Source organism: Paralichthys olivaceus, chromosome 18, assembly GCF_024713975.1.
Source record: "Paralichthys olivaceus isolate ysfri-2021 chromosome 18, ASM2471397v2, whole genome shotgun sequence".
Classification (NCBI taxonomy): Eukaryota; Metazoa; Chordata; class Actinopteri; order Pleuronectiformes; family Paralichthyidae; genus Paralichthys; species Paralichthys olivaceus.
Genome location: NC_091110.1, coordinates 8,970,654 through 8,993,973, shown reverse-complemented (window position 1 = coordinate 8,993,973; position 23,320 = coordinate 8,970,654). Strand labels below are relative to the sequence as shown.

The following is a 23,320-nucleotide window of genomic DNA, read 5'->3' as shown; positions in this document are numbered from 1 at the left end:
GAGTGTCTCCTGTTGGTGCATACAAAAACTAAATTAAAATATTTTTACATATGTTAATGGAATTTACCTCACAAAGCTCCATACTTAGCAGACAGACATGAAAGTGATGTTCTATTAATGTCACTCTAAGAAATATATTTGAGGGCATCCACCAATGATTGAAACTCTTTTTCATTGACACGAATTCAACTGAGACATTATTCCAGAGCAAACATGCAGGTTTACATTAGACTCTAAAGCCTGTGTATGAATCGAGGCTCGGCCTGAACATGTCTGAAATAACTTGGACGTGAATGACACGCAGCTGTGTGATGGATCACAGTGATTCAGCACCGGGGCATCACAGCAGGCACAGATCATGTATTGCTTTACACCCTAATTTCCTTCCACACACACCAACTACTTCTCCAAATCCCCTCCCCCTCGATATCATCTTTTAGGCCTACATCATGTTTCACTTTTTTTTCTCCTGCTTGAAAAACTACTCTAAGGGCTCATACATTGACAAGATTCATTATCTCTGCTCCTATATCGTCTCGTGTCCTTCTACTAAACATCTCTGTCTTTAGCTCACTTCTAACATCCCTCCCTCCCTCCCTCTCCATGCATATTCCCAGCCCCCCAGCTGTGGCAGTGATAGATGTGATGACTAGAGGCTGAGCACCCTCAACCCATCCCTGCTGCTCCTCAGCCTGCTCCACCGATATGCACAGCCATGCAGCAAATCAGCGCTATAGCTGAATCTGGCTCCACACTGGGGCTCGGTTACCATGAACATGGCATTCACAGCCTCAGAGTTGTCAGTTCAATGCCTGGAGGGATGTCGAACGGATAAAGTGGGATGTAGATTAAGCAGATTTGCTGTGAAGCAGATGTAAATCACATAGTGAGCAAAAGACATGTCACTAATTCAAAGGGTGACTTCGAGCGGCTAAATAGTTCGCTGTGGGCGACCTGCTCTCATTAATTTTCTGTGGAAATGTGCTGTGACACCCGTTTTAAATCAATGATAAAATTATGCATCACGATAAAAACCTGCTTATGAAGAAATCACTTTAGTGTGAATTCAATACATATATACAGTATACCCGACATGTTTGCATTGACTTTTTCTGATCTGCTCTCAGTTCAGTGTAAATCAGCAGCTGATTTTCGGGGCAAACCTGCTGGGGATCGCTGTGAGGCTGAAATTGAGTCTGTCACAGAGCAATGAAATTGAGTAATCAGCGTTCCAGGCATGAGCTCACTGACGTTAACGTCTTCAGTAGACCAGATTAGTCTCCTGGGCTAAACTGTGGGTGGTTTTGTAGAGTTTTAAGTGCCATGTAAAACAGAAGGATGGTTTCTCCAGGTTGATCGACAATAGGAGAGGTCGGTAAGTTCAGGCCATTGTTTTACTGTAGAGAACATTGAAAATGGATAAATGCTTTTACATTTACCCACCAATACTTTGTTCTCTAGTCTAACCTGCATTTGTGTGTGTGGGCATGGAGATAATACAGCTGCAACTATTTATTATCAATTTATTTTCTGTGGGGCTGAAATGATCCATCACATAATTAATGAGTTATGCAAATATGCTTATATTTCACTGGTTGCTTGTATCCAAATTTTTCTGCTGAGATAAAACACAACTCATGGACATTTGATTACTTTTTTTCAGCTTTCTCTGTCATCTAAAAGAAAAAACATTTAACTGAGACAAGCAACAGATTAATTGATGATGAAAATTGTTTGGAGATCCATCAGAATTTTGTTTTTTGTAACCAACCATCCAGAGCCTGAATATATTAATTGAAGCTCTCTTTAAAAGAGAATAATGTTTTGATAATTTTTGTCAGCAAAATTTCAGAGAATATTCAAACTGGCAAAGTGAATCTTTCACGGACAAAGGCAGCAAGTTTTCACTTTGTAAAAGATGAAACTGAGCCACAGGTTCTGAATTGGTCTACTCTTGAATAAGAGAGAAAATCGGCAAGCACTAAAAATTTTAGGCACTGGTTCCTTTGCCAAATCAGTAAAAGTAAAAACTGTTTAGATAGTATATAGATGGATCAATCAACATACATCATCTTTGCTGCTGCAGTTAAAGATCTGCTCTTCATTTTAAGCAGATCAAGACATACCATGCAAGGGATTATAGTCCCCTGCACTACAATACGTATGTACATTGAATTCTGCAGAACAAGCACAGGGAAAGTTTGGGTGGGGGGGTTACACTCGGGTTGTTGCGTGCGAGCTCACTGAGCATCAGTCACGGCTGTGTGTTCTGGGGAATTGCCCAGGCCCCTCAGCGGGATCACAGATGGTGGCTAGGCTGAAATGCCGGATAATCACTGTCTTTGCAAAAAAAAAAAAAAAAAAAAAGATGCAATTGGGACTGAAATGAAATGGAAGAATGAAATGTGTTCACTGGCAGTACACGGGCAGTGAGGTGGCTCGTCATGTCGCAGACCTCCTCACCCCATTGGCCCTGTGTGATCTCCCTGGGGGGAGAAAATCCTCTTTCCCAGTCATCGCCCCGGATATCGTGATCCGTGAGACCTAATTTATTTAAGTCTAGCTCCAATGAGCAGGATTTTATGCAGTTGAAAAGAACGAAACCCTCAAATGAATAAAAGACCATCACAGTGTTAATCACTTACCTTGAAACAACAAAACATTATATATGGAGTATTCATTTTAAAGGATTTCCTCTGTCTTATCAACATCCATAATCATGCATCACATTTAAACCTAAGCTCTTTCTTCTTTCTATCTCAGGTATTAAACGTTGTAATGTGTGTCACTGCTCGGATCTTACCTTCTCCTGGTATTGCCTGCGCGAGGAGTCCAGTGATTGGATTAGAGCAGTAGCATGACCCACAAACATGGCATAGCAAGTGGCTCCTACTATCATACTCAGCATGGTGATCCACAGGTCAGACATGCTAACGGGCGCCCGGGCGCCGTACCCGATGCACAGCATGTGGCTCATAGCTTTGAAGAGGGCGTAAGAGTACTGCTTACCCCAGGACACGTTCTGTAAAAGATGGAGAGAGAGAGGGGGAGACAAAGAGGGAGTGGGGGGAGTTACTGCGAGGCAAAGCAGAGAGGGAAGGTTCTCCGGCAGGCAGAGTGGAAAGACAGGCTTCCCTTTGATGGATCACTGAACCTCTACCGAACATTCTGCCAGCACACTCTCCATGCCTCAAAGCCTGATGCCCTCACTCAGTGAATGAACTTTCTACCTTCGTCTTATTCTGCCTCCTCCTTCGCTCAGCCTTCAGCCCTTCAACGAGTCACATTATTTTTCTCCCTCTCTGCTCTCCCTCTGCCAGGATATAACAGACCTTGTTCGCTCTCCCGATTGCCACAGGGTGGGAGAACAAGTTCATGTTTGTTTCAAGTGTGTAAAGAGCAGCCACAACTTGTATTATTTACAGAAGTCTGAGGCATTGTTTCCCAAAACGCCCAGGGCCTCCTTAACAGTGAGCGGCCCGTGGAAGCGAGAGGCTGGATTGTGTTCGCTCTCTCAGGTTTGATTTTTCATATGTGTTGTAATTCTGTGCGTTGGAGGCTGGAACAGACACGCAGACTTTGGAGGAAGGGAACCATGGCTGCAGTCCCTGTAACGCTGTCAGAGGATTCAGAGCTGACAGTCATGTAACATACCAGCTTGGCTGTATGAGCGTCTACCCTGCGGAAGTGAGTCAGTCACCAGCAACTTCATCAGCTCTTTGTTACAAAAGAAGGGAAGTGATTAGCACCCAGTGAAAGTCATTCCTTTTATCGTTCGCGGCGTGTGTTCTCCTCTCAAAGTCATGTCGTCATATGCGCCTTTAACTACATAATAATATCTCGAGCTGGGTTCATGACTCCCTTATTATCTAGCTGTGTCCAGCTGGATTGATCTCATTGTTGACTCCCCATTACTTAAACTAAGTCGTTTGAGAAGAACCTCATCAGTCGCTCCCTCTGAATTTGACAACACGGACTCTAATCCTGGGGTAGTAGGAGGCATGGATGTGAAGGGGACCACACAGTTGTTGAGTTGTGTCACTTCTTTGACCAGATACAGAGATGTTGAGACCTTAGAGGTTAATCCTACACTAAGTAATGAGAGGATATGCTTCAAGCATTGTGGTTGTTGCATAGTTCATTAGTGTCTGAAACCCCCTTGCCCCTCCTCAAAATAATTTCTTTGAATTTCTTTGAACTGAAACCAACTATCTGACAAGCAAGCGCCCTTCTGTCCGGTTTGGCGATCCAAAACAGAAGGGACGATTTAGGGATGTTCATCTTTAACCATCAACTGACTATCAGAATTTTGACCACTTGTACGTTTGGTTAATCAGTTTAAAAGAATCTATGAAAAATTCCAGACTAACCGTACAATTTCTGGCCATGTATTGGTTGGAAAGAAAATACAAATTTACATCCATACCCTCAAGCTCTCTTTGTATACTCTTTTTATACTTGTAGTTTTCTTTTGTACAAATGTCTGCATCACAACATGAATGCCTCAGAGTGGAGATTTGTGTGTTGTTATCCCCATTTGAGTGATTATTGCATCTCACGCCTCGCTATGACGCCAGGCTCTTCTTCCTGCTTTTTGAGAGGCTATCAACACTTTTGCCTTCAGATGCGTCACATTGTATGAGTTTGTTTTGAGCACATCCCAGCCTCTAGGCAAGTCCTTCACTTTTTATAAAACAACTGTTTGCGTATTTACTGTGCATTGAGTTATCACTCCCTACAAAATGTACAACCTTTTCAACAACATTTCAGATATTTCCAGATTTACTTTTATTGTTGGCTTCAGCCTAAGGAGAAAATCCTGTCTAGGAGTCAGAGCAGGATTTAGCTTCCTAATTAATACAGTATATGTCAAATGTGAAAGTATGCTTTTTCCCCGGGGACGTGCAAAAACCCAGTAAGTCTCGATGTTGAGACAAATGCAATGGCTCTCCAGTACAGGCCTTGTAGCCAAATTGCTGACTCCTCCAATAGCTTCACTCCCTGTGAACAAGAAGTGCTCAGGAAGAGTTGCATACAGAATACCTTTCTCACTCAAAACAGAATAGCAAATAAAAGAAATGAGAGACCTATTGAAAATATAGTTCTTTCTCTGTCTGACATAGTTTCACATGCTACACGATGCACCACTGTCTCCATTTGTCATTCCACTCTCTGCTCCACAAAGTTCATCAACAAGGATTTAGTAAATTTACAGCCAATCATCGAGTTACTGCATGTGAATATGTAATATTTTATTGTGGTACACAACACATACACTGAAGAAGGAGAAAAGCACCAGAGCGTGTCCCTGGAACAAATGCCATTTGGGAGGTCATGAACCTTAGGGTGTCCCTCTACATTTGTACATTTAGCCTGCGTGGGCAGAGACAGTGGGAGACATCTTATTGAGCAAAACTGCAGACAGCTTGTCTTGACACATTAGTGTGGGTGGAAAAGAAAATACACTAGATCATATCAGGTAGGCTGGAGTGACTCACAGCACTTTTTCGCTGTTTGTCCTTGTACGTGTTTGGAGCTCAGACAAATGGATATAACAGGGGTCGTCTGCATTGCTCCATCAGAATTTAGCGTATAGTCATACAGTGCTTAGGAAATTGCCTGCTGTTTATTTCTCCATTAAAAGGAAGGATTGGTAACAGCAGGGAAACGTACAACACTGAAGCAGAGACGATAGTCAGAAGTTAGCGAGTGAACTTAACTAACCCTAGTTTTAAAGGATTGGATAATGAAATATCAAAACAAATAAAACAATTTCAAAAATTACAGTGATATTCAGTGATATTCATGCAAATAATCACAAAGGAAGATCAGAACTTGTGAATGTTTGGCATTTTTCCTCGAAAAATAATAAAAATACTTTCAATACTTTGACTAACTTTCATTCTCCCTGTTCAGCAAAGGAATGCATCAGTGTTGGTTGTCGACCAGAGTTGTGATTAGTTGTCGTCAGACTTTTTTATCAGACTGTGAGAAAGAGGAACCAGAGTTAACAAAGAAAATTTCCAGCAATAAAGAGTGAGAAATGAATTTGTGGTTTAAATCTATGTTTAAACAGTTTTATTCTTTGAATGTATTTTATACCCTGTGACTCACACGCTGGTCTGGTGCAGTTAATTATGGTTTTTTCAGTATGTTCACTGTGTTAAGTATCAAATATCTGATTCAAAGAACTGTTTAGCTTTGTTTTTTACTGTACAGCCTTCTGTCCTTTGGGAAGCATGAGTCATTGCTGAAAATACATTTTCCCTCATACATCATCCCTTGATTCTAATGAAGATGTTTTTGGTTTCTCCAGAGTTGTTGTAAATATGATTAAAAAATAATCAAGCCCTGATGCAGCAAAACAAGTGGCCTCACATTCTGCATATTCATCTTTAGGCGCCACTTCCTATGTTTTATTTGTGGAACTCACAGACGTCATTATTACACACATTAAAACTAATTCCATCGCACATCATTGTCAAAAATCTACAGCTTAGAATGTTCTGTAATTAGACCGAGCCGCTTGACTGTGTGCTTGTGCATAATCACAACATCGTGCCTCCAACAGTCTTCTCGCACAAGTTGTAACTGGTGATGTGACCAAGGAGGCAATCGATGATTCACAGGCGTCCCAGTGCCGAGTGTTACCCAGAGGCGTCGGTTGTTGTTGACACTGACGGATAACTCTGAGGCTAACAGGAAGTAATGCTCGGCTGCAAAGGACACAGTTTGACCCCCGACAACAGCCGTGCTCGTATGGTAAAAAACAAAAATCCCAGCAAGTTCACATCTGTACTCCCACAGATGCTCACTGATTCACTAGTTATCCTAGTTTCACTGCAGCAGTACAACATCATTATACAATACATTGTATAATACACAAAATCATACACAAAATATATTTGCTTTCATATTCTGATGGAAATTAAACTTTAGAGAGCTTTAAATTTGGATTTAAAGTAAAAATAACTAAGCGCACAATATTCCTCTTTAAATAACACAATCAAACATTACGTACAAGCTGTTCTCCCTGGAAGGGCACAGAAGGCACAGCAGTCTTTGAACACATGAGCGTTGAAGTGAAGGGGTTTGCAGCCATGCATGAGTAGCAAACACTAAGTTGGCCAGTAAAGCGATGAAGGATCCTGCTTGGGAACAGGCTGCTCAAGCATATGTATATTGGTGTAAGGCTGCAATAACTACTATAGTTATGTAAAGACTTTTTTTAATTCAATTAACAAAATATCATAAATTGTGAAATACTGTTTTGGAAAAGCGAAGGCTAACATCTTGAAATTCCTTGTTTTGTCCGAGTTTGTGTGTTTTTGCAAATTCTCACATCTGAGTCGCTTGCACTCATGAGTGCATCAAAAACTTTTCTTATTAATTTTCTATCGTTTCATCAACTATGTGTTCAGCTCTACTTGTCTGTTGAGCTTTAGGCATGCAAAGTGTATTTCAAGTCTTTTCCAACATGTTATTCTGTGATTTTTCTTTTCATCTATTTCTCTATGTCTCTGAAGGGTTATGAATGAATAAAGGATGACATTCTGAAAAGAAAAAACACTTCTCCTTTTCTCAATCAATATTGGCAAACAAATCTGCACCAGCCACACTCACTGATTAACATATCCTAAATCAGAAAAGGTTAAACTCAGCCAGGACCATGTTTGGAAATGAGGCACATACCTCCACTGAGGCCCAACAGTCCCATTATGAAACCACATTTAAATTCACTTGATCCAGATTATTCCAACAAGTTGTGTGGTTATCTGTTTAGTAGTTTCAGCATATCTTGCTAACTAAGTGGCAGACAGTTAAACAAATGCAGAAGAAAACATAAACTCCTTGGCAAACAGTCTTCCTGAGTTCTCAATGAGCCTGGAGGAAAAACACCTGCGTTTCTTAGACTCCGCGACTCCTGTTAATCCCTGTGTGGACTCTGAGGCTGAGGGGTAAATAACTCACTCAACAAAGAAACACAGTTTTAACCCATCGTGTGTAATCTGCACCACTTCAAGAGCCTAAAAGAAGTGCTTTTCACAACAATCCCAATAGCGGCCTTGAATTTTACAAACAGGAAACTAGATTGTCTCCTTTTTGAAGGAGAGAGAGGAAAAAAAGTTTGATTATTTCATAACTATGTTCTGAGCCAGGCTGTTGGAAGTGACTCATTCAGGGATTTGGTAAGAAAGGCAGGGGACAGTGGTGGGTGGTCCAGAGATAAAAGAGGCTGAAAAGGGTGACTGATGCTGAAGGGCAGTTGTGCATGGTTAGCAAGGCTTTTCATTTCAGTTTTTTTTACCTATACTATCTGCTCTAGCGCTCTCCGGAATATTAATCCTCCTCACATGTCTCTCGCTTAACACGAGCTTGGACAGAAACAGTATAAGCACAAATACACTCTGAAAACATCTTTCTCCTGTACCTGCAAACAAAAGCAACAGCACTGTGCCCTCTCATCCGAGCCAACACAGCGACAGCGAGCATTATCTTGTGTGGTGATTAAGTAAATGCAGCCTCTAAAGAGTAAGAAGCTACTCTCAGGCCATTAGTCAAGCAGATAACGTCCCTACACCCTGTACTGCACCACTCAGCAGTATCTGCAGTCCTCGTTGGCCCCACTCCTCTTCTCACAGCTGGAGACAGAAAGTACCGAACCAACGACACGGAGAGGAGGAAAAAAAACACATGACACAATCTGAATTTTAAGTCGTCACCGAGCGAACGCAACTGAAAGACGTAACCTTCAGCCGACAGTCGCTCTCCTGACAGGCCGGATGATGACATTATGTATTTATACCTGCGGTAAATAGGAAGGGTGCGATATCTTATCAAGATTTTTTTTTCTGCTTAAGAAGACTAATGCATTGTGATGGTGTGAGAAGAAGGATCCCACATGTGGCTCAGACTTTTCACTTTGAATTTACCAGACTGCAGTCAGCACAGACTTCAGCACACGGGGTCCACAGGGAAGCGTTACCACAAATTGCTCATCCTACCACATCACCCTCAGTAACACTATGTTGGCTACTCATCAGCTGACATACAGCCCTAATTACATGTACGCTGCATGCTTTTAACACTAATATGTCTCATGTGGACCTTAAACTGATTTGTCAGCACTTTTTTGTTAATTAATTTTGGATCTTGACGAAGGGAAGACTGCACACTTAGGTCCAATGAATTTTCAGTCATCACAGAAATGGAGGAGAAATCAATACAGGAAGTGATGAGGAAATTTATTTAAATTGCTTTCAGATCTGATTAATCCCAGGTTTTTGTGAAATGATGCATCTGTTCGACCTTGATATTTATCTCCCTCTCAGCTTTGGATGTTTGGTCTTCTTATATGGAGAGAAATTAGTCTGTATACTGGTTACAAAAATGTGTTTTATCATTCACTGGGACATTTGAGTAATTTAAGGTGTTAATGAATGCATTTCAAAATCTCAAGTCAAGCCCAACCAATCCACAATATGTCACAGGAGTTGGTTCAGTTGTTTTTGAGTAATCCTCCTGACAGTACGCTGAAAACATCAGAATGGCACTCAGTACCACATACATCCGCTAAGGCATAACCGCCGCCTCATGAAATCACATTTAAATTCACTAGATGTGGATTTTGATTTGGATCTGCACCACTGCACAAAATCATAAATATTGATTGAAGTTTTGTTGTTATCTGTCCAGCAGTTTTTCGGTAATCCAGCCAAAAAACAAACGTAGATGGAAACAAAACCTCTTCAGCAGTGGTTAAAAATACTAATGTATTAGATTGGTTGTTTTTTTGTGGATTGTTTTATATTATATACAATTTTGAACACCATAAATTACGCAAAAGGAATTTTTATACACACATTGAAAATCATTTTGCATTTATCTCAGGTATAGTAATGAGACTAATCCCTCTTCTTGAGCTGCAGCATTGTGTTGTAATTGCAGTAATCCTCTCTTAAGTACTGATTCATCAAAAGTACTGATTCATGATCATATCTAAAATGTCAGTGGGGTAAAATGCCTATCAAAAGAAACTACAGTATTTTATCCAGTCAATGGTCACAAACCCAAAAATATTCAATTTAAGTAAAAGTGATAGAAAACAGAAAATCTAGGAATGACTGATCCAGCACTGATGTCAAAATGTCCACGTTCATACCTGAACACAGAAAGAAAATCTGACTGCAGATTCCTGACATACTGTATACACTGATTAAAAGTATTATCCCTTCGGGCTCCTGTACAGTGTGAAGCTCTGTATGTTAGCCTACATGTTATTCTACAGACAATCATTGTTTCTCTATAGCCTATTCTATTCTATTTAAAGTTTAGTCTTCACCTCCAGTGGCCCTTCTGCAATCTGCGGTTACAGCCTTCTATGAAGCAAATGATCCTGCCACAAGGGGCAGCAAATTAACCTTTTCCACAATTCCCATTAGTTTCCATAAAAGAAGGAGGATTTATTCGAGGAATTGAAGCTGTAAATATGGATCCAGAGAAATGTTGATTACAATCAGTTCGGCCATTTTTTGGCCCTAACCCATTAGCTAGGATACAACTGGGATTGTTAACGTGGGAAATTCTATCACTGCAAATTAATTTTGATGCAAGCAGCAATTGACAACGTCTGTTTGGATGAATAACACATGTTCGTCTGTGTTGGTCTCACTCGGGCAAGTGAAATAAAAGATAGGAGCGGGATGCAGAGCGGTGATGTTTAGGGAAGCTGACATTTGCACCTCCAATGTGATGCCTCTGAGCAGTCAACGTGCATATGGAGCGTAGGGATGTGAGCTGGAGAGAGAGAGGGGGGATCGAAAAGGCAGAAGAGTTCCCCGGGCGAGCATTTACAATCAGCATCGCCCAGGAGGCCTGCACACACTACACACCCTGACATTGCTCCGGGAGGAGCAGCCACAGTCAGTTTGACCCCATCTCAGAAAAACAAAACAGTCAAACTCAGCAATATTCTGTGTGGAGAGGTCACGATCTGATACTCGCTGTGAATGTTTTTAATGTTCAAAAAGAAAAAAGAAAAATGCAGTTTCTGTACTTTCTTGCTGCCCCTTCTAAGTCATAGCTGTTTTTGTCAGTCAGTCTGCAATGTACTTCTGCAGAGTGAGCGCTTCTTGCTTTCATGCTACTTAAATCATTCCACTACGTCAAGTCGTCCTGTTCTCTCTGTGAAGAGACGGGTACAGGCAGCTGCAGACCCAGACCCAGCGTGAGTCCAAGAGAGACGGAGGCAGCTGCCCGCTCTGCATCCAAGATGGAGTTATTTTTGCTTTCTGCTTGCAAGAATTTACAACTATCAACAACTCAATATTATATACTCTTTGACTTTTATTTCATATCGTCGGCAAATTTTTTTTTGATCCTTTGTAAATTGGCACAAATAAGCTCTGAGAGGTAACTTAGTTCGTATATACTTCTTTATGTTGCTGTCATCCTGAATGTGCTGCTGTCATTTCAATAAAGCATCACTTGTCAAATAAATAGTTAAATTATATATAATCGTTAATACCTTTCACCATGGAGGTTAAGTTTTCACTTTGTTTGTAAAATAGGATAATCCTATATATTAGTCCCACTAAGGGGAAAAAATACTGTGTTAGAAGCAGCAAAAAGGGAAAAGTGAAATATAAGAGGTAACAGTAACCGGTGAGGTAATAAATAAGTAAAAAATAAAATATAATAGAAAAAATCTAAAAAAATACTTAGTTCGGAAAGAGAGCTCCATCTGTTATTAAGCAGGATTATACAATAATTACAAGAGAGACTTACACAAAACTTGGTGGAACGATGCAGTATGGGTTCAGAAATTAATCGGCTATACTTTGGAGTGGCTCCGAATAAATGGGCGAATACAGGAATTCTGATTCACTTTTTTTCATCATCGTTTATTCATTGAATCTATGTCGGTAGCACTGGTGCTCGTGCACGAACGCTACTGTCATGTGCAACAGATTCTGAGTGACAGGAACAGCTTTAAAAATGAAAGAGAACTGCATTGCATTCCACTTGCAGGTACGTGTACAACTGCAGCTGAATCTATCAGGTCTGACTGTCTGCGTGAACAGTAACAACTTTATGGACGATAGCACCAGTAAACAGCGCTGCACACAGTTGTACAATTCACCGAGCAAGAGATCTCTTATGTTGTTGTGAGAAGTGTTAACATTTATTTGGTTTGTCGTGCAGCAAATTAGAATATGGTGGGCCACCGAAGTCCAGATGATTAATGGGAAACACTTTTTCTTTTTCAATATTTTCCTTCACAGTGCACTCAGCACAGGAGGAGTCTTGTTTATCCCTTTTTGTTCATTAGAAAGTCTATTTTCATGAACATGTACGTCAGTTCGATATTTTTCGTTCTGACTTATTGATCTGTTTTATTCACCTATATACTGTGTTCACAGCTGCAAGCGTAAGATGATGATGTGTGAAACATCATCTTCTGTCGTTTACGCTTCTTTTTGCACAGGTAGAAATGAAGCTGCTCTACTGTTGTCCTGTTTGTTCAGTTCCTCATTAGGCTTCAGTGTTTTTCTTTGTAGTTTGGCAGAACATTAATGTACCTGCAACACTGTCCCCGATGAAATGTGCCTGCAATTCTTATTTATAGACTAGCGCTCCAAATTAGATTGCATATGAAAACAAAAGACTGAGCCTGTATCCACACCTCAATATGTCATAGAACTCACTGTCCCTGCTTTTTGTCTGTGATATTTTTATTTACAGGTTTTTAAAACCCTATTTTTTAAATGCTCATTATAACTTGAGCCTTTTCGTTTCTCAGCACATTTACAGTTACTGGAGAAACACAACATCTTCAGTCTCTGCACATTTAAACTCCAGACCTACATATCAACTCGTCAGCCTTTAGACTCACAGTTTACTGACGTAACTGACGTTGAACATGATCATTAGCTGTTCAAATCATAGTTCACCAGACACCGTGGCAGAAGAAGCTGTAACATGTCAAGAGCGGGTAGCGAGTAGCTGGTGTTGTAATTCTTTTCTACAGATATTCCATCATCATTGCAGTTGGGCTGACAGGTATATCATTTGAGACGAGTGTTATCCTGAGGTGTTCTGTGTACGGTGGCGCTGCAGAAAAAATTCAGATGCTTCAGCTGACAACATGAAGTTCAAAGCAGGTGTTCCTGGACTGAGTCACATCAGTCACTGTGTTAAGAGACTTAACTTTTTTTGAAAACTACATGTTTTTTCTTTTTCCTGTCACCTGAAGCTGAAACAGTGTATTAGTACACAGACAGATATTTACTTGATTTGATTACCTATTCAAATGCATGCAGAGCAAAGGAGCTGATTTTGATCCCTTTCTTTAAATATTTCACTATAACAAGTCGGTGTTAATTGTTGTTGATTGACCTTTCAGCATTTGATTTAACTCCTGAAGCTGAATTTACTTACCTGGAGCTCAACTGTGAGGCTGATTTTGATCAAAACACACCAGCATATAAAGTATACACACACATTGAATGGTCACTAAACCCAACCACACACAGTGACTCTCCAGTTTATGAAAGAAGGCCCATCTTTGCATGTGTTAACAGAACAAATGAGGCTCTAGTTGGTGCAGTACTTTGAATTTAAGTTTGAATGGGGGGCTTTTCCAAAAAATGATAAAAGGTGTATCTGCCACCGTTACCTGTAAACTCAATCAGACGAGAACAGAAAGCTTGACTCACTGTGTTGCAGGGGGGCTTAGTGAACGGTCAATTAGAAGACAGTACCATTGTCACATACACATTTTATATTCCCATTTCCAAAATAACAAACAAGAGAGAAGAGTGTGTAATACTTACAACCATACCATTTAGGGACACCCAGCAGTCGGGAGGGAAGTCTTGGAGGAGAGGCACCAGATACTGTAGACAGCCATCCCAGTGACACAGAAGCAGCATCATCCCTATCAAATTAAATATTCTTACCACTGCACTAGCCAGGTCATAGGTCATATGGAAAATCTGCCAAAGAGAGAAAGAGAGAAAGAGGGACCTCCGTTAGTTTCTGTCAGTGTGTCTGATCATACATCAAACTGAGGTCATCACAGTCACACAGTGGTTTGAATGAAGATTGTTAGTGTCTCTTAAGCTCACAAAATGAAAACTCCAAAAAATCAAACTTATCGAAAAAACACTAAAAGGTCCATTAAAGATTTGGAAACAGTCAGTTCTGTTCGTGCTCTGCGTTCATTTCCTCTGTACTCATTCATGTCTTCTGAAAGCTTATGGACAAAACTGAACAGTACCATTGGAAATCACAGGGGGCGCAGGGTACCCAATAGTTCAAGCAAGTTGACCATTGGACACAAGGAAGGAAGGTACATTAGCACAACTCCTCTCTCCGTGGCCATGTGTGTGAGAAACTCGCCTCTGTGTTGCCCTCTATTGGATGTATTGCTTAACAGTCATGCAATTATGAATGCATGGAAGTATGTGGGTAATTGAAGTTGCATGGTTTCAAACTGAAATCTTTCTGCAGCAGGATTAAGCCTCAAAACATTCTGAAAGGTGAAACGTCACTTGCAAGTTGAGGCATAGCGTGCCTGTGTGCTTGTTTCCAGTGTGTTTAAGTGTGCATGTGTTTGTATGTGTGCATCCTTGCATTCACAAATGTCAGACTGTTCATAATCCAAAATGGCTGCTGTCCAAAACAAACAGAACCAGTGTAGGAAACACATATACAGCAGAGTAGGTAATTCAGAGAGAATGAAATGCTAAACGATGAAGAGTGTGTGCAGGCCTCTGGAATAATCAGCCGCAAAGTGTGTGTTTTTTTTAAATGCCGGGCTCTGGGGCGAGTCTCACCACGCGGTTATTTAATTAGTGCAGGAAGTTTTTAGAATAGAAAGTCATCAGCAGAATGAGTAACCATATCTGCGTTGAGAAGCCATTTCATTTACATTGGATCTGGGCAAAGAGAATTGACTCATGCCCGGTTGGCTGGGGCGCTAATTCATGAGTCTCTCATTAGCATGTGAAACCCATCACTTCTTTCCAGGTTAGTTATTCCACACGCTGAAGCTCGATTCTCCTTCTAAAATTATATATGGAAAAGGAAGAGGGTCCCTGATTGATGGGTTTTGCATAATAAACCTGACCCATTAGCCAATTTGTTGAATGAAAGATTTCCGGCAATTATCTATTCTTAAGTTGATGGCTTTCCATATCTAGTGAACTGCCCAGTCTGCTCATAATAGTTGCAGTAATTGGAGAGTGGTGCACCCCACTGTCAAAACAGATTATAGATAGGGAGAAATTGTGTACTTCTTGTCTTGTAAGCTTTTAATAAGTGTTAAAGTTTCCAGAAAAAGTGATGTTTAGGAGTGTTGAAGTCACACAGGCCTAAGTTTACATTCAATTACAACTTCACTTCACTCAGCAGAGCACATACCTCCGCCAAGGCCCAACAGTAAATATCAGTTCCCAAAATATGCCAGATTTAGTTTATCAGGATCAATGAATTAGATTTGACATTACTTCTCACCCTAGATTCAATCTTAATTCTGATTTTAGTACTTTCGCCAAGGAGATTTGTTGGTTTACTATTTAGCAGGATTAGGCCAAACCTGATTTCCACCAAACATGAGCCTGTGTCTGGCAAGATCCCATTAAATGTCAGTGCAGATGCAGTTTAAGGGGCAGATACAGAACTTTTTTCACTCAGCATAGTGCTTTTTTCAACAATTCCATTAATTAATCAGAATAATGCACAGATTTTATTTTTTCACCTCAATGCAGAAATGTGCTCTACTCAGTACTGTTCTGGTTTTTCACAAATTTTCCTCATCAGCTATGTTTTGCAACCTCTGGATTGTTTACCTGAAGATTTGGAGGAAACAAATATTGAACACCTCTGACCTAATGCAAAGGCTACTCAGGTCCTCATCTCATAGTGCAGTTAATCTAAAACAACACAGAGAGCCTGAGTGAGGACTTGGTATATACTAGCACAATTCTGATCCAGTCTCACCATGCTTTTGTAAAATCCACCAATAAAAGCTCATCAAAAGCTCTTTGATTCCACAGCTCTTCAGCCCGGTGCATTGTGCCTGCTCCGTCACCTCTCTGCACAAAGGACAGTGACCACGCACAGAGGAGAGAACAAGAGGCTGAGCTGAGGCCCAGATCCCTCCACAGCTCAACCCATCCACAGGGAGATACAGTGCAGTGCCCTGAAGGGCTAAAATTAGCCACTGGCGTACAGGATGGCTGCCTCCATCTTTATTCTTAATTTAGCAGAACCCTCTTTTTGCGTATGTGTGTGTGATTGTGTGTATGTGTGTGTCTCCAGATTCATCACAATTCGATGACATGAAAGAAAAGAACCAGACACAAAAGAAAGACAAAAGGGTAACTACATATTCCTGGAGGGTTTGAGGTGTGGAAAACAGCAAGTGGCACTTTGCTCCCTCTTTGAATTGAAAATGATTCACACCAGGCAAGAAATAGAAAAGGGTCAACTACTTCTCTGCACTTTTCCTCCTTCAACTGCTGTGGGATTTTAAATACCACAACAAAGGGGCCTCAGGGAAATAGGGTGCAGCAAGTGATGAGGTCATGTGTGTTCAAAAGGTTACAGAGGATTTTGCAAATTCCCAGGGATTATTTCACTTTGCTGTGAGGCCTCGGCAACCTTTGGGTCACACTGAGTCACAAAGGCCGTGGAGGGAAAGATGTAGAAAGTCTAGAACGCGATGTGGGATTTGTTTGGGTTTGTATTTCAGGGGTGTCCATTTAAAATGTCTGCTAGGGGCAGCAGGTATAGCCACAAGGTAGTGGTCTATTATTAGCTCGCTTAATAATAGACACGCCGAGTGGAGATCACTGGCCAGAGGATTATACAGGATAACCTTCATTGTGATGAAGGAATATAGTGAAAGGAAATTAAACTATGTGAGGTTTCAGTTGTTGCGATTGCTAAAATATCTATTAAGATAAAAACAATCTTTCCATGTAACAAATTTACTTTTTAATGCAAAGAATGTGTTTGCACAACTTTGTTTAAAAATCCTGCATCAAAGCTTTTTCCAATGCAAATAAATACATTCATCAGCACCTTACTTTCTTGTTTCTTACTTTAATGTATGATAAAGGAAGGACGTTTAGGTCTCTGCAAAAGAAGTTGCTTCACTTTATGCAAGAGCAGACCACTTGTGCATGTCACAGTGTGTACACGTGTCGGCTGTATACGCCGCATACTGCGAGGCTTTCATCACTTTGTTCAACACGTACAAAACAAAACACCACCACGTTGACAACGCTAAAACATTTGTGTGTTCAACGATCTAGCACCACTGGAAAGTAATTCATAGCAGTTCTATTTAACAATGATGTGCAGCAAAGCAGTACAGCTAATTAGAGATTGAAGAGGCCATTATACTAAATATCTATTGGGGCATCAAAACCCTGGTTTTTGCACAATGAAAGGCCATTGACAATTTTAATTGTTGAGATTCAAGGCTTCTGATTAGTTGCTGCTCAGGAGAAGCACTAGTTTAAGCTTCCACTGTGCTGCCATTCAGGGCCCTGCATCTGTTTGCATTTCTATGGTGTGATGTGTCTTTGCGCTTCTTCTTCATCAGTGTATTGATTTGGTTTAGGGACTGTAGCCATCTGTTTGTGTTAATCCATGTATCTAGTGTTTGTGCAGTAACATGACTATGCCTGTGTGTGTCTCAGATTGTGTAAAACTCACCTGCTCGCGTTACAAATACACACAGAGGAGGGCAGTGACATTAAACTGATGTTCCAGAGCATTGTCCCAAAAAGGCTGTGAAGCAAGCTCTACATTTCAATATCAGATATTTTGGTTTTCTGAGTGATCTCTGCCACTATAAGCATCATAAACCATATTTACTACAGGGAATAGGTGGCACTGACAGAGCAAAAAGCAACACCATCCCTCACAGCTGGCATGGGCAGAATATAGGCTTAGAAGTAAGTGCATCAAGCTTAAATTTGACCGGGAACCAGGGGCAGAGGTCGACATAATCCTCTAATACAGTAGAGTCAAACAGCCAAGATGTGATGTGATAGCCACACAAGGTCACACGCCGGCTGTGTCTCGCCAGCGCAGCGCTCAGTCACATTTGGCCCTGCCCCGTCCATTCATCAGTATACAGCATGGTGGAGTACGAGACGTGAACAAGGGAGCTCCATAAACGTCTTTGAACGAGAGTGATAAAGTGTCGATCAGACTCAGAATTGAGTGTAAAAATCATAAATGTGATCCAACATGTGTTCTGCTTTGACTTTAAACCAGTTTAAAGCGCAGCTGTCAGTCAGGCTGACTTGTGTGTATACTGTAGACTTGACTTTTTGAATCTGATGTGCAGAGAAAAGAGCATGCAGGAGAATTACTCATCATCAAGCTGTGGGCCTGGAACACGCAATTACAAAGTGTTCTTTATGCATCTTCAAATTGGACACGAGTGACCTCTGTTTGAGGTTAGTGAGGATTAGCGAGGGACTAATTTGAGGGGATTAAATCCACCACTGGCTATTACATTGAGGGATGACAAAACTGCTTCCAGGAAAATCTGGAATTCTCCCGCTTAACGTCGTCTTGCAAATCTCCTTTCTGGATCTCTCTCCTGGTTTTGCTTAATCACGAAATTACAGTTGAACTTGGATTTGAAAAATCATATTATCATGTTGGGGAATTCACTGGGATTTAGCAAGTGTTTCCTCCTACTTCTTTCTCCCTCCTCTTAAGTGTTGCTGTTCAATAAATCTCCCAGGTTATTAAAAATAAATAAAACTTGGACAATTCACTTTATGTTGTTGTGGACAAATATGAAAATGGGCAATTTCCATAAATACATTTCCACTGCCGCTCTCTTCCCCTAAAGAAAAGCAGTTTGCTGGAAGTAATCACAATTCCCGTTAATCTAATGTGCTATGCGTAATCATGTTGATATATGTATAGTACAGCATTAAATAAATATAAATAGCCTTGGCATTATTTCAGAGCTTCAGGCTGCATAATGCATGCTTGGACAAGCTAATCAGTCTGCAAATCTGCACACAACAAAGACACAAGATGAGCAGTGTCGCACTCCACTTGGATCCCTCTGAATCACGTCAAGAAAACAAACTGCAAAACAATGATTTACCCTGCATAAGAAAAGCAGTGAATCTTTAGCAAAGAGGCAGTACATTTAGGTAATGAGGCCTGACGGTAATTTGGATGCAGAGACTTAATTAAAAGGCAGGTGGTAATCGATGGGATCTTTGCACAGCCAGAAAACAAGTAGAGATCTATTAATGTAACAGAACTCTTGAAAGAGGAGGTCATTACTTCTTCACTGCACGTACGTCTGCTTTACATGCCCAACACAGCATGGTGTCCAAGAACTACTAGTAAAGGAGGTTAAAGTACATCAGTATTACCACTACAATACATTATGTTTAAGCAACTGCATGATTATTATCCCCCAGCACGTGCTGATTGGAAGTGAACTGGGAGTCAAATGTTTGCCACTATATTCTGCTGATAATGTTTTGTATATGTTGCAGTGGTTAGCATGGTCGGCTCACATCGAGTACACTCCACCAGTTTGAATCTGTTTGGTCGAGGTCTTTCATGTGTGTATGTTCTCCTTGTGTCTGCATGGTTGTGATTCCAGGTACTCCGGCTTCCTCCCACAGTCCATAGACGTGATAATTGGGGTGAGGTTCATTGGAGACTTTAAATTGACCATAGGTGTGAATGTGAGTGTGAATAGTTGTTGTCTCTGTATGGTGACTTGTGTTAAGATGGCGGCCTGTCCAGGCTGTACGCCGCCTCTTGCCTAATGTCGTAATCCATCGACTATTGAATTCACCTCTAGGTTTGGCCAATATTTTGAGACAGGCTACACAGCCTGTCACTCATTCATCTTGTTTAGTTGGTAACCATTTGAAGCTGTTACTACCTGATGATTGCACAGCTCTTTAATCAAAGAAAAAAACACTTTGAATGTTATCCAGAGAATTAGAAAAAGAACCAAACATTAGTTTCGCTGGGAAAAGACTTTTAAAATCTTTCCCCACTCACCACCACGACAAGGGGATTCACAAATTGCAGTGATACCTACAGTTTGCATTCTTCTAAACTGAAGAAATTAATTTTGTGTAACATTTAAATATCTGAACCCAGCATCAGTATAGAGGCATGTTGTTTATCATCAAATACAACAACTCTTTAAATTGAGGGACCCAGTGTAGGTGAAATTGTGTGAGTGTAGGGTGCAAATAGATGGTTGTAGAACGTATGGCAATGCTGTTCTTTACCAGGTTAGCCTGTGCCAACCATTAATCAAAGCATTCATGTATTTGGATGATTCATCTCTTGCTGATGTTTCAGTCACAAGTTAGAATAAAGACTCCTACTGCCTGAGTCGCTCTCTCTCTCCCTCTCCTATGGGAGCTCTGCCGCTCATCCGCTCCGTTTTCCATCATTTCAGTGTCCGTCAGCAGTATTCTCTTGTTCTTCCACTAAGCACATCACACTCCACCGCGAGCCTCGCTGCCTTGCCCGCTGTCTCACCCGCTCTGCGTCTATTTTGGTCGTGTGAGCGTGATAACCCCAACGCTTCTGTTCCGCCTTAATCTGTGCTCTACCATTCAGAGCGGCGTTGGCAGAGGCAGCATCCTCTGGGGCACAGGCTCACACAGCCGCAGGAGTCATGTTTATGATGTTTTTCTGCATGGAACTCATTTTGTGTATCGTGTACGGAGGATACCATGTGGTTAAAGTGCTTCAGGACTGAAACACTGACTTCAAATGTTCTATAAGAATCCCGCACCTTTAAAATGTTGTGACCCACGCTCACTGCTAAGCCTCCGATTTGTCCCGATGTGGTCATTATTCTCAGAGGGGATTAATGTATGCAGCTAATTTGTGCACATTCTTCGAGAAACTTCTTTCACGGCTGCTCTATATGCGGGAAAAGGCACCAGTGTGTCCGATGAACAAGTGAATGTATTTACGGGTGAGGAGGAGGTTGAATGTTCTATTGATTTGTACCTGTAAGCTGAGCAGTGCCAACAATATAACATCAGCTCGCCTCTAAGAAAACACGCACACAAACGAGTGACATCTCTAAACACGAGCAGCGTTGTAGCTCATTAGAAAATCGCTGAGACACAAATTAATTGTGCAGTGCGAGTGGACATATTGTTCAAAAATGCGCCAGTTGGCTCAAGAACCACCGTTTTCCCATGTGACCCCATTTTCTACACCAAATGTCTGGTTATGCAAGTCTGTTTCAGCCCGACAGTTTGACAGCATCATTCCAGGAATTAAATCATAGTCAGTCTGTCTGTGACGGAGGGCTGACAGACGGGAGAGGGCCAGAGACAAACAAGAGGTAACAGGGAGGTGACGGAGGATAGATATGACATCTCATTGGTTTGTATGCAGGTCAGTCATCAAGGATCATTCAATAATAATAAAGCCTTGATGTGTATTTTGTATGTATCTGTGAGGTTTTTTTTAGGACGAAGGACAAGATAGTGGGTATCTCTTGTACGTTTGAAGGTCTTCTATGTTTGTTTGATGATGACAAGCTACCAACCAGTAGCGGACGTTTGCGACCGGCAGCGGATGTTCAAACTTAGCATCCTGGGTGTGTGTCCCTAACATCCAAGGGTGCAGTTGGGGTATTTCTTTCTGATCCATTGGCTGCAGTGCTATACATCATCACATTATATATTATATGGTGTCTCAAAAACTGTTGCTAGGTTATAGGGACTATGTTTTATATGAGTAATATCACTAGTTACTTTAATATATTCACATCATGGTCTTCATCACTTTCTCTCTCTACGGTCGGCATGTGTTAAATTATGCAGGGATAAAAAATATTATATCTAAGTGATAAAAAAATCAATTGCTTCAGGGTATTGAGACATGAAAATTGGTGCAACTCCTATGTGTGGTATGCCTCTTACATTTGAAGCTGGAACCAGGGACTGGGAACAGGGAAAGTCTCTGGTCCACACTATGTGCACCAGTATAATTATCTTTGTTGCAAAGAAATAGCTCCAGCACATAAATGAATAAAACCATGACTCATCGTTTAACATTTCTGTTTGAGTATTAAACAAGCCCAGCTACTGTCATTGCTCCCCTGCCCTCCAGTCTTTATGCTTAGCTAGGCTAATCAACTCAACTCTCAGCTCTGGCTCTGTCGCAAACTCAGAAGCATAAGAGTGCTTTCAATCTTTTTTGCTTAGTCTTGGGAAAAATAAAAAATTGATAAGTAAGTCAATTGATAAGCTGATATTTTAAAAAAATGTCAAACTACACCTTTATTTTTAAACCAGGATTTTCTAAACCAAACCAAAATTTGAGGAGTCAAGTTTTGCATATCTTTTATTTATTAATTTATTATTAATATAATAATATTACAGGCAAGCACGCAGGTATATAAAAAGAAAAAAAAAAAAGGGGGGAGAAAGAAATGAGCAAAAGAGGGAAGAAGACAAGTGCTTGTTGTAGTGGGGGGAGTGAAAGAGAGAAAGGAGAGTGTTGTAGCCTGAGTTGTAGTTGTGCTAAGAAGGCAGTCAGGGGGGATTAGTGCCCATGTGAGAGAAGGAAGGATTTGACTGGATTGCACAGGGTGACCTGTGCTACGCTCGCGTAAACACCAGCAGGACGGACCCTTCCTCCCACAGTCCACCGCCAAGACACCCCCGCCATACGTCCGGGGGGGGGGGGGGGGCAGAGACGTCCTCACGGTGTGATTTCAGACTGATCATCCATATGCAGAGCTGCCATTGATATTTTCTGGAGGCTCAAACGTGGCTTATGACGACTCTAACAGAGGCTGTGTTTCCTCTGAGTGTAATGCGTCACAAAAACAACATTTATCTTGAAGAGGGAAACAGGTGATGCTATACGCAGTTAATACAGCAGCTCAACAGTAAATACACAGCACAGTCATATGATCCACAGTGGAGCTACAGCACATTATCTAGTCTCACATACCTCCCACTGTGTTTGCTGTTGCATCATCAATCTAATCTTCAGTGTCATCACACCATAATAATGCGCATCTATAAAGTAGTCATAGTTTATTTTCTAAAATGATGCCCCGATACGAGACATAATAAGCTGCTGCTGCCCGGCTGTCGTCATGACAGATGGATGGATGATGGGTGCGTCACTACATCAATCCACCACTACATTAACTTTTGGGAAGTGAAAGTAGACGAACACCAAATGCATCACTAGTCACTAATTAATTAATTGGCACGAGGCGTAATTACAGGATGTCTTACATAAATTTGGTCGCACC

At 41.1% G+C, this 23,320-nt stretch overlaps 1 protein-coding gene across 3 annotated transcripts in view; it reads right to left on the bottom strand.

The window, feature by feature from the left end:
• The window catches only part of LOC109625960 (potassium/sodium hyperpolarization-activated cyclic nucleotide-gated channel 1), a 64,854-nt gene that overhangs the window by 22,249 nt on the left and 19,285 nt on the right, over positions 1 to 23,320 (bottom strand). For all 3 annotated transcript variants that reach the window (XM_069513637.1, XM_020081584.2, XM_069513638.1), the window contains exons 3-4: positions 13,836 to 13,997; positions 2,804 to 3,022 (exon numbers count right to left, since the gene is read on the bottom strand). In XM_069513637.1, the coding sequence (XP_069369738.1) occupies positions 2,804 to 3,022; positions 13,836 to 13,997 (381 nt within the window). The remainder of the gene's footprint in view (positions 1 to 2,803; positions 3,023 to 13,835; positions 13,998 to 23,320) is intronic.